The 13,224-nt window shown below is 30.8% G+C and overlaps 1 protein-coding gene across 1 annotated transcript; it reads right to left on the bottom strand.

Annotated features, from left to right (window-relative positions):
- Nucleotides 1–693: 693 nt before the first annotated feature.
- LOC110706560 (probable myosin light chain kinase DDB_G0279831) lies at nucleotides 694–5,376 on the bottom strand. Its single transcript, XM_021884488.1, has one exon. The coding sequence runs from the start codon at nucleotides 4,342–4,344 to the stop codon at nucleotides 3,094–3,096; it is 1,251 nt and encodes a 416-aa protein (XP_021740180.1). The 5' UTR covers nucleotides 4,345–5,376; the 3' UTR covers nucleotides 694–3,093.
- Between the last annotated feature and the right edge of the window lie 7,848 nt (nucleotides 5,377–13,224).

The following is a 13,224-nucleotide window of genomic DNA, read 5'->3' as shown; positions in this document are numbered from 1 at the left end:
CTTTATAGTCAATCATCTCACCTGCTACTATATTGACAGCTATCTATATCTACTTTGATGGATTTTAATTCACTGCTCTAAAAGAATTATGAATGTTGTTTGTGTTATCATATCAGGTATGTTTTGCTTCATATATCTTTCTACATTTGGATTAGAGAATCTGTGTCAATGAGTTGATACTCTAAGGGCAGTGTGGTCGTTTAGTTGAACATACAAAGTACCACTCCTTTCGATTGTTTTAAGTGTCTCATAGTGGCATGATATGTATGTCGATGCAAAATCTTGACTCATAATATCTTTAATTATGCTTAGCTAATAATTGAATATTAGTTATCTACTCTTGGGACCCACAAGACTATATTTCTTCTTATGTATTTTCACAAAAATTGGTCAAAATATGTTTAGTGAATAGTGATAAAATTCCCAAATAGGCACTTAAAAAACCGGAGAAAGTATATCCATGTAATTATATTTTCCTCAAGTGATCTATGAGGATTTTTCTATGGTGAATTATTGATGTACGACTTTTACAATAAACCATTACACCCTGTTCGTTGTTAAATGACTTTAATTTGCTAAGGTTTTGTTAACTGAAAATTTAATTTGGCCTTTCATGTAGCTAGCAAACTCAAACATGTGTTAAATAGTTAATCCATTGGCTTAAAGCCAGCTATTTCAATGAAAAAGAAAAAATAAACTAGAACACCATTACTCTTATTATTTGTCAGATAATATAAACTCCTCGATTAGAGTGATTTCCATTGATCAATATTTATAGGGTTACAATGAGAAACCTAAACATATTAGGTAACTATAAGATATGTAAAGATATCAAAGATAATCTTATACAAAATATATCCTAAAACTAGGATGAGAATATTCTATGGATATTCTCTATCATTATTTATACACCTTTCTTACCGTTGTTTTTATCCAAAGATTGTTACTGTGTAGTTTGCACCAAAATTTGACAAGTAAGCTCACTAAATATCATATTTATATGAAAATATTACAACCAATGAATTAGAAATACTAGTAGCTGGTCAAATTAAATAAGCAAACTGAACTAGTGATCTAGTGAACAACTTACTAATAAATTCCAAACAAACCCGTAATATTTATTCTTTCAAAAAATATAACCACACGATTCAAGCAGACACACTCGTATACTTTTCAAACTTTCACAAAAGTCTAGCTTGAATATCTATTACCTTAAAAAAAAATAGAAAATTAAAGAGTGACATAAAAAGTATGGTTAGAAAAGAATATAGAAGGCAAAGTTTTGATCTCATATGAAATATATATGATGGTGGAAGAAGCTTAAAATTTTCAATAAAGTCGCCTATGCTCCTTTGAAATTAAAGATCATTTTTAAAGTCACCCCATTCCTTATAAGAAAGCATACACGTCTTACCATACACCTATCTTGTATTTAACGGAAGCTCACTTCCAAACTTACATGTTCTTTCTCAATCGATCAAGTTAATCAATTGCATATAATAATTTTCATTTATATTTTTTCTTCAAGTTTCATGGGAGATTTGTGAAATAATTCCTCTTCTTTAGCACACAAATAATTATTGAGGAATAAATGTTTTTATGCTCTCATTATATGACCAAGCTATCCATAAATAAATAAATAAAAGCGAAGTATAACCTAGCTAGCGAAATGGAGTAACAAGGACTAATAACATAATGATGAGTTGATGACTATGTATTACTATACACCCTATTTATCATCATTGTACATATATAAAACTCAAAATTCACATTTCACAATATAATTAATTAAAAAATAAATATATATAAAAAAAATTTCAAAGATACCCAAAAAAAAGGACTTGAAAATACCTTTCAGCACGTTTAGGATATTTATATTAACTTAAAAATAGTGTGATAATCATTTTAGTGGTAAGGCCATTCCATGCAAATGAAAAAATGGTGCAATGCATATGAGCACACAATAATTATGGTGGAAACAAATAATACTCCGTAAATGAAAATAATGTTGTAAAATTAATACAAAAGCCAACTATATTATATCAATGTTTCCCATGCATTTTACATTATTTTTTGCCTCCTTAATCATGGACTTTTACTATTTCACATTGGATTTGATCCGCACTATAACGCAGTACTACTGCCTAATTAATTAAATGGTTTTTCAAAACGACAAATCATATTATAAATATATTAGGGAAAAAAAAAAAAAAAAAAACTCAGAGAAGAACTTTCAAAGCAGCTACAAAGGAACAAAATGAGTACACTAATTCAATTTTTTTAGTGCCATAAAATCACCGACTTTAATTCAATTACCATACTTAATTTTCTTGCTAACTTTGTCATTCAATGACATACAACCTTTTGTTCTGTTTGGAATTAGTCGTCATGTTCGTTATTATTACTGGTTGTACTAAATCATTTTGAACGGACTTAATACTTTATTTTTAATGGCAATTACAACAACTCTCAAATTCGGTTGTAAAGAAAGATAAGGAGAAAGAAATAGATTCATTTAACCTTAACTTTATTTCTTGTACTAGTACTAAAGACAGTTTCTATTGGACGTGTAATTAAAGTCATCAATTGTAATAATGATTTATGCAATGAAAACAAATTGATCCAAAATTATGAACAAAAAGTACCATTCAAATGTGCATATAATAATTTCACCTCTGATTAACATAATTAAGATATAAATAATAATTAAAAAAATAAAGGAGAGAGAAAAAAAAGATGATATGATAAATTGATAATTATAATAATGTGCGTGGTTGATATTCAACCTTAGATTGTCTGATCTAGTACTATGATTACAACTATAATTATAACAACAAAACTAATCAATTATCTAATCTACCCTCTTTTTTTTTCTTTTTTTTTTTCCAGCCCAAAATTCTTCATTTCTTGTATTCATTCCTAGGACTATATAATTCGATCCTAATCTATATAAAATTTGGTATGTAACAATATAATATAATTAAAAAAAAAAAAAAAAACTAAGTAGAAAATTGAAAAAAAATTAACCAAGAAAATCACCCAACGTACCTTGGGTAGCATTGTCTAAGGCTTTATCTCTTGAACAATTGATATTCACATTATAATTGGAAGTCCCACCCCCACTAATTGACCCCCCATTTGCTGATTATTATTATTATTATTATTATTATTACTCTTTTCAGCACCCGTGGTTTGGTGTTGCTGACTCATTGCACCTCTCATATTCCCATCATCATCACCTTGTTGTTGTTGTGGTTGTTCTCTACCACCTCTCCAACCACCACCACCCGTGGTATCCGGATGTAATCGCATCGGCGCGAACCCGAACATGGTTTGATCATGATTCCCAAGTACACCACCAAGGTCCGGGAACATAACGGGTGGTGGTGGTGGAGGGTTAGCTGCTGAGGCTGAGGCTGATTGCAGAAGAGACTGAAATGATGAATGATGATTATTAGTTGTATTGTTGGATATTGTACTATTTATATTTGTATTAGTATTTGGTTTTTGAGGTAAGGGTCTAAATGGGTAATTGTTGTTGTTGTTGTTGTAACCAGCAAGGAGACGTTCGAGTGAACTCGGGTTGTGACCCGACATCGGATGTGGTAGACCCGACCTAGCTCCGCCCAAACCTGAACTTGACCCGGATAGAAGATCGGTGAGTCTTCTAGATATAAGAGGTGATGCTGCTGCTGAGAATGGAGATGATGGAATGCCAGTGAATTCTTGAACCATCGCTCGGAAATTAGTCGTATCCGTTGTTAATACCGTCGTTGGCGCTCTTCTTGACGCTCGAGTTCGCTTCCTCGGGTTCTTACCGGTGCTGGTGGTGCTACCACTAGCAGCAGCAGCAGCGGTTTGTTTATGTGTTGACATATCTTGTAACGGTACCGATCTTGGAGGCGGAAGGTGGGTGGTATTAGGGGTATTGGTGCAACTTTGACTCGGCATCGAAGGAGGAGGTGGATGAGGATGTGGGTTAGGATCGGACAAGCTGTTACCAGTAGAGAATTGATTATTAGCGGACCACCCGAACATCAAGTTCTGATAATTAGTTTGAGTATCAAAAGAGTCCAAGTAACTAACATGTGCTGAAGATGGTTGAAGTGATGGCGGAGGAGGTGGTATTTGATTGTTGGGAGATAACACAAACATAAAATGATTATGATTATGACTATTGTTAAAATGATTTGATGAAGGTAAGGTGTTATTAGTAGTACTACTACTAGTATTACTCAACAAGTAATTACCTCCTGTTGTTGCTGATAATACTCCGCCGGATTCATATTCCTGTTCATCGCCACCACTCGATGATTGCATGCTACTACTATTCCCCGATTCCATGACGGAGCGTGAGGAGCGAGATCGATCTAGAGAAGAAGAAGATACGGAAGATTTTGGAGGTCCAAAGCAAAATCTAAAAAGATTGGATATGAAAGAAGGTTTATGATCTCTTTTTTCTTACTTTTTCTCTTCTTACATTTGAGAAAAAAAGGGGTGTTATATGATCTAGAAAAAAGATTGAATTACTGTTTTTAGAAATAGTGCAGTGCAATAGCTAATTAAAAAGGAGGAAAGAAAATAAAAAGGAGGGGATTTTTGAGCACTCTCTATGTATGTAGCTGAGCTACCTGCTCTATGTTCTGATGAGAAGAATGATTAGGGTTTATTTTTTGGGGAGAGGAGAAGAAAAGGAGAGAGAAAAGAGGAAAGGTGATATTTAATGAGGAACTTTTTGTTAAAGAGGAAATAAAAATTGTACAAAAATTGAAAAAAAGAGAGGAAAAATAGTAGTAGCTTACGTTTGAACTTGGGAAGAAGATCCTTTTAGGGATTGAAGGGGATAGGTGGGGTTTGTGTTTCTCTTTCTCTATATTTTATTTTTCGATTATATATTTTTTTAAATTTTGAAAGTATGGTTTGGACGATGGAGGATGACTCTACTGGCCTATTAGGCTATTAGTATCCCTATATAGTTGTATGTTCACGTAGTTAAGAGAAAGGATAAAAGAGTCGCCACTTTTAAAAACTGCAACTTGTATAAGCGTAGCTGGTACGTGACATTTACCATCCGTACCAGCTACATGTCACACCAATGTTTATATTACGGAGTATACTTTTAAATATCGAAAAAAATTGAATAACACAATAATAATAAAAAAAAAGTGAGGTGAGGAAGAATAAGCAGCAGTTGGGTAATGGGGGGGTGAAGTAGTCAAACTCAAACAAGGAGAGAGAAAGAAAGGAAGGAGATGGAGGATGGGGGGTTGGTTGGCGAACTAGTTAGTGGAGTGTGAAAGCAAGAAAACTACGAAAAGGATGTACTACGATTACTCATTTTTGTGGTATTTAAAAGGGCCCAATGTATCCAATGCCAATAAAACATTAATATTATTATAATTAATTATTTAATATATTAATTGGTTTTATTTAATTTAAAACACTAGCTTGTAGCACGCAAACATGAAAATATGATAAAAGTTATGGGCATTAAACAAGGATGGGTTTATATGGGTAAGCTATCCTTTACCTAAAAGTGAAATTATAAAGAAGGGAAAAAAGTGAACATAATTAATTGATGCTAATTATTATATGGAATGAAAGCAAGGTTTTGCTTCCATGGTCACTATTTCATGCACTCATTACCTTTTTCAACATCTTTTTTTTCAATATTCCCTCTTGTATTTTGTGTTTTGTTTTTACTTTTATTCATAAATCGATCTTGCTAACGAGCGTTCTGGGGCGTTAGATAAGGATAAATTATATTGGTTGAAATGGTATTAAGTTAGGAATTCATGACAAAATCATGCGTCGTTCGGTATAATTAATGTTAATTTTATTCTAATATTTGCACTTTAATTCTCTTATCTAACGCCCCGGGGGCGCTCATTTCATAAATTAGGTTTTTATTGCCTTAGCTCATATATGGTGAATAGCTTTAATAATTTACCACCTTTTTCGAGCTGAATTTATGTATGTCTCTAATTTTCTTACGGATTGTAATGAAAAATAGTTATCTTAATTATAATTATGTTATCACTCAATTATAGAATATGTAATAACATTCTTAAAGGAGGCACCATCACATTCAAAGTAACTTTTTTTAAATTTTTTTTTTACTATTATTATTATTATTATTATTATTATTATTATTATTATTATTATTATTATTATTATTATTATTATTATTATAGTATAAAAATTGATTTCCATCCCACTCCCTTAGCCCTTTTGGAGTTTCAACTCCTTGTCTTCTCATTTTGTTTACCTTGACACAAGATATGCAATGTTGCAATAGTTATAGAACCTATAATAGACACATAATAGTGGTACGACAAGAGTAGAGTCAAGCATAAGATGCGATGATGTTGATAATAAGGTATATTTAGTTAATTTGGCCCTCGAGTAGCTTGTGAATATGTTAAATTATATCAATGAACCTTGAGAAGTGTTTGGTTTTATCAACCCTTATCTCATTAACTTAGACCAGTATATTTACTTATTTAGTTATCCACTTATACCCCTATCTATCACTTGTGTTATTAGACTGTGTTTCAAACAAGTTGACTAAAAGTCATACCGTATATATGAACCAAAGAAGTAGCTAGCTAGCTTTCAAATTAATGAATCTCGGTTTCTAGCACTATTGCATTAGACATTAGTGGTTCTCGAAGAAACTCGTTACTATACAAATTACAAACCCATAAAAAGTTTATGAAGCTATATTATATATTTCTATAAAATTAAAATAAATTAAAAACATAGACCGTGGTTGGCTGGTTGCCTAACATCAACTTCACAAAGGCTAGCTACTTCGAGCATGGTATATGGGTTGCTTAGCAAGTAATCAACATTATCACATGCCCTGAATTAATAGTAATTTTTTATATTTGTATTTCTTATTTGGTAGGTATGTATATAAATATTTCTTTATTAATTGAACTTTCCTGCATAATTTCTTGAGTTCTTACTTGGTTTATGTCATTTTTTGGGTGCATAATTAAAAGTGTATTATTTATACAATCATGCGTCATGAACTAGATTAAATTATAGTAAATTCAATTAAACATAATTTGAATGCTTTGACCCAATTAATTAAGAAGATATTATATTAGTTAAAAAATAATAAATGTAAAAGGTTACGTTTACAGAATCTCTTATTTACAACTTTGTTAGAATTGAAGAAATAGATATTTCACATGATTCTAGAAATTTTTTTGGTTGAACGACTTGACTGTTCTACCTACTTGTCATGTTCGTAGTAGAAATTTATATTTTATACACTATATCACTTAATTGTTTGGCTAATTTTCATATTAACAGCTTACATTTGGGCCTTTAATTTAATTAATTATTTTTCTTAGTATTTTATTTTAATTCTACAATTTGATATGATTAGGCCAGGGTTGCGTTATGCCTAACAATGCAAGATATAGCTTACGTGATAAGTCTAAACACCATCTTAGATAAATGTCATTAGTGTATATTTAGCTCATCAAGATCTTGTAGTACGTCAACTACTTAAGCAATTAACCTTCTCTCAGTTTTTTCACTTAAATCCCAACATATTTACAATTTTACATAGCCTTTTTTTTTACTACTTCCTTAGGCTTTACCAATGGTACTTTCTGTTTTGCAAGCGAATATCATTCATGGCCTAGCTAGCCTGAAAAATGTGGGTTTGAACAACATGAGAAGTGTATTATAGCCAAAACCTAGCTAGCCTGAAAAGATCGGTCGTGACATAAACAATTCTACGTACATGATTTTGTTGATCTGGACATGAATTATTTTTTTTTACTTAACCCGACTTGGCCAAACCTCGGGGTTAAGGCTATCCATGAAAAATAGGATTAGTTGTCGATAAATTACAATTCATCTTGTTTTGACATTGTATATTATTCTCTTGGCAATAATAAGTTTGGAAATTTATTTGTTTTAAGGTGAAAATTCAAACCTAAAACATTGTTGGTAATTTTTAGATGAATTGAAACGAACTTATCTAATACTTTGTACCTATTTAAAGACGGAGTGAGTAATGATGATCAATTGTTCAAAATAATAGCATTGTGTAATATGAAATTATAATTTAACTTGCAAGCCATATAAAGATTGATCTTCGATTTTGGGACACACCAAAAAAAATGTCACTAACGCAATTGGAATGGAGGGAGCCTCAAATACGTAACATAGTTCGTACTGCTTTTAATCTTAAACTATATGGTAGTATATAATAATTAAGGAGTAATTAAGCACCTAATCAAAATCTTTTGTGATTAATTAAGCTTTTGTCGCATGCATGGTGTATAATACATCCTTGATCGCTTTCATATTACTTGCAATTGCAACATAATGTTTTGACACGTTTTTTAAGGAATGAAGAAATTCAATGGTGTTGCAAACAGAATAATTTAAACGCAAGTAAGATGAAAACTAGCTTTTTGTTACTGTGTTGTTAAAAGTTATTTTGATTATTGTATCGTTTATACTGCACTCTTATATCTATTTTTTAAAATATTTGTCAAAATACTACTAATATGTTGTAAGTAATATAAAACTGAGGAAATATAAGCTATTACGCATTTTAAAATCAGTGGCTAGTAATGATCGTTTGATCCACATCCATGACAACCAAAAATTTGATTACTTGATTGCTAATATTATCATTACTTGTAAAATTCTAGATCACTTATGTTAATTGACGATTTGACGTTATACGTGATCAAATACCACAATTGATGAATTTATCACTTTGATTAATGCTCCCTTAAATATATGCTGGTCACTTCATTATTCTAAAGTGACTAACTAATACTAGTAATATAATAATTTATTCGATAAGTAATACCAATATCATTTTCATTATGAAGTATTATACAAATTAAAGTGATGATTGTCTTCAAAAATAAATAAAGTGATGGCTAGGGTCAGAACTTGGACAACTACACAAATTAAAAGTTGTTAAAGGAAAAACCCACATGTTAATTAATTAATATATACCAATTGGTTTAAGGATAAAATCATGCAAGAGTTCGCTTGTATGAGATCAAACTCTTCTTCGTTATAGTTGTATACCAATGAAATTCTACAGATTTGCTTGCTCCAAGCTAGAGATCGAGGGCCTATTGAATGAATAATGCAAGATACAAGGGCCTATTGTGTCATTAAGCCTTGGTCGTCTTTTATTCCTATCTACTTGTTTTATTTAATGTAAAAAACTATTTGTGTCTTTTGAGCCCGAGTTAATGTATATCAACAACCGCGTGTTCTCTGCCTTTCTATTCTCTTCCCAACATCAACATAAATGGGGATCCAAAGCCAACACAGGAAAATTTTGATATCTCCTACAGCATGTTTGAAGGCAACTTGGGTTTTCAAGCCGACGTTTTCTTGTGAGGAAGTTGTACTTATGTTTTATTTATACCCTATGTAATCTTGGAGCTAGTAAAGCTCCTCTAAGTAGCATAGCAAACTTATTCCATCGTTTGTAATCCTTACCTTTAATTATTAAGCATATGTCAAAAATAAATAAATAAATAAATAAATAAATAATTAAAATAAAATAAAATATAAATGCAAGATGCATGGAGAAAATTTGAAAAGAATTGGAGCAATTATTCCAATAGAATTGATTATTGCTTAGTGTCTATAAATCCTTGAATTGGTTCAATTAAAATGCAATTTGATTGTATTTTTTTTATTCTCAGGGCATAATTAATTTATGGAGTTGGTTATAGAATAATATTTACTTCATGAAAATAGGATAGTACACCCGGGTGCACTGGTGCACCCGAAAGGCAGAAAAAACGAACATACGGTTGTTTGATAAAGAACATACCATATTTGACAAAGAACATACTTATATTTGACAAAGAACATACCTATATATGTTTGATAATGTGTTCTTTTATACTTATATTCTTTACCATATGTTGATTAAACATATTTTTTGGTTTCAATAATATAAAGTATGTTATTTGAAATTGGCTCGTATGTTCTTTGAGGTATGAGTGATGCACAAATTCATTTTTTTTTAATTATCATATATCATTTTTTTTATTATCGTATGTTCTTTGAGTTTGATCAATTTTTTCTTCGGTGGTATGAATTATATGTTCTTTACATTATAACTCATGTTCTTTTAACTTGTGTTAATTTGAATTTTGAAATTTAATTTGAAAATGAAATCTTGAATATTTTTAGTTGAAAATATTTTAGAGAGAGAAAACTAAAATTATTATGGAAAGTAGAATTTTTGGAGAGAAAGAAAACTATTTTTGGGGAAATGATATTTTTGCAAAGATTTTTTCATTTAATGTGTAATTTTTCATAAAATTTTAATAAAGTTTATGTCACGTTCTTTTTGTAATGTCTTTATGTTCTTTAATAATGCATGTTCATTGTTAAAGACAAACATGTTCTTTTTCAAAAATCCACATGTTCCTTTTTGACAATCTAAATGTTCTGTCCGCCTTTTCTTATTTAACCTGATGGTGCACCCGGGTAGCCGGGTGCACAAATCATGCATTATGTACTTCATATATTTTGGTTCGTTGGTTCTATGTGATTTGACTTAATTAGTCTACTAGACTTTGCACATGACAGTCCACAATGTCTATTTAATTTACTTCCTCCGTTAATGGTTAATTACAACAAAGGAATATTTTATAGCTCACAAATAATACCTCGTTGTTGCAATTAACCATTAACGGAGGAAGTACTATTAATCTCATGTATATAAAATTATAAAATTTGATAAAATTTTACATTAAAACAAATCTAACAAAATCAATAGAAAGTCTTGATTATTTACCCATATGTATAGAATAATTGTCTCCTAATAAACTATAAAACATATCTAATTAGTACATAAAGAAACTCCTGATTATTTGAATAGTGTGAAAATTTTCTTGTTCGCACACAAGTATAGCTGTCAAAATAAAACTCCTCTTAAGGAAAAATTCCAATTCACTTATGACCTATTTTAATTTACTGAGCTGATTGGAGCTACACTGAACTGAAATGAATTGTTTATGAGATAAGAAAATTAGGAATTGAACTGAACTGATTAAAGCTAAACTAAAATTAAGCTGAAGAGAACATGCCCTTATTGTTACTATAATTCTATAATATAGTGTCCATTTTGTATTATACGGTGTTCAAGATGCATTTTTTTACCATCAAAATGGGGTACGAATTACAAAAAAATATTTTCATTTAAATTAAAAAAACTGGCATAATTAAACTTCACATTGAGTCGAATTAAAAATATTGTACATGACTATGATTTTCGCATATATTATTAAGGTCAAACTTTTTAAATTTTTGACCATGAAGATATAAATGAGCATTATATTACAAGATGACAAGGAGAGTATACCAAATGAGATTTATCGAAAAAAAATTCAAAATATAATAAGAAAGGAAGATCACATATATCTGTCTCCAATCATTTATACACGCCAACAATTAATAAATGACATGTCATCTCCTTTCTCTACCCTGCCTTAATTAACTCGTCTCTCCATTCTATATCAGTTGGCACCAATACTGAATTGACATATCTCTTCCTTCCACATTTCTCTCTCTTATGAAACGACTGCTTAAATCGTATGAGAGACACGTTATATAATGAAAATTATTTGATATTTTTGTCATAAATATAATTTGATGGAATTTATAAATTCCATAATACATACATGTCAAAACTTTCCTATTTCTATTAGCATTGTACACAATAGTTTTTAACAACAATAATAATTGATTTTTTTTCTTTATTTTATTTGACTTCATCTCCATTACCTACTCCCACTACCATTATATTGCTAGTTTGCTACCATGTCAATTCCTCCAACTATTCTTTCTCTCTACCTTATAATTTAAACTCTTTTCTCAAAGCCAAGCAAGTTTCTCAATGCATGTATCCGTTTATGGCACCATGAATGAAACTGCAACTCCGGCGAGCTTCCCCCCCTCTCCTTCCTCCTCGCCGCCATCGTCGTCCGTCCTCAATCCATCACCAATGCATGTAGCTGGGACTACGTACAAATGTACAATCACAAGTCCAACACATACATTCATTCTCAACGTAGCGTAATGAGCTTCCTAGAAGCATTGGTTTGACTAATTTTCGCGGTTGAGCGAAGGATATTTCTTCCAACCAAATGTAACTCAGCAACTATTCCCTATATCCCTATTTTTTTGCCCCATTTGACTATACACGATCTCCAAGACGCGTTTTAAAAGACCTATATCTTTATTTTCATACACGTAAAAATTATAAAAGTGTGATAGTATTAATATATATCACTCTTGACTATATTATCTCTTGTAGATTAACAGTAATTTATGGCCAAAATTTTCAAATTTTGACTCAAAAAATGACAATGGGGCAGAAATAAAGGGGGTATATTTTAATAATATTTACAACTAATATGGTATACCAAGTATTCTTATGTGATCCATGAAAATATGTTAAGGACTCTCTGGAAATTTATATCAGCCATTTTGTTTCAAAATAATATTAAAAAAAAATACTTTTAATTTAGATGGACAAAGTGATATTAGGGACAAAAAGTGATTTTAGGGACTAAAGAGCATCATGATCATTCTGATCATGATGATCAAGCTGAAGATGACACAGCAGTCTACCCTTTTGTTCAATCAGAAAACGAAGATGAATCAGGCAGCCTTTACTTAGCAGTTTTACTTTGAGTTTTGGATCGATGAGCTGGCAAAATTATGTTACAAGATGTATGAGCTGGCATATTCTGTTATTACAAGCATTCCCACGCTTTTGGTGATGTATAGAATTTGTTAGAGATTCTGTTATAAAACAAAATGCTATATATAGCATCTCAGCTTGTAATATGTAATCAGTTTTTTACAATCTAATAAAAATCTCTCTTCTTCTCTCTATTTCTTTTCCTGTTTTTCTAAGTTCTAAAATGAAGAACTCGAATATGGTATCAGAGCAGGAGATTTTCTGCTAAAATTCCGCACAAAATTTCAATAAAATCATACAATTTTTCTATTTGATCGAACACTACAATCTGTTTACAGAATTTTTCAAGCCAAAATTCAAGAAGTTTTGAGCAAATTTCATCTTAAAATTCAAAGAATCTGATCTCAATCTCTTTCCTATAACATCAAAAATGGTGGAATAAACCAATTCAACTCAATCGGTTACTTCAGATCCTAATTCAGTATATTACATTCATCCAA

Source organism: Chenopodium quinoa, unplaced genomic scaffold (assembly GCF_001683475.1).
Source record: "Chenopodium quinoa cultivar QQ74 unplaced genomic scaffold, ASM168347v1, whole genome shotgun sequence".
NCBI lineage: Eukaryota > Viridiplantae > Streptophyta > Magnoliopsida > Caryophyllales > Amaranthaceae > Chenopodium > Chenopodium quinoa.
The sequence above is the reverse complement of the archived record's forward strand: the minus strand, read 5'-3'. Positions and strand labels throughout refer to the sequence as shown.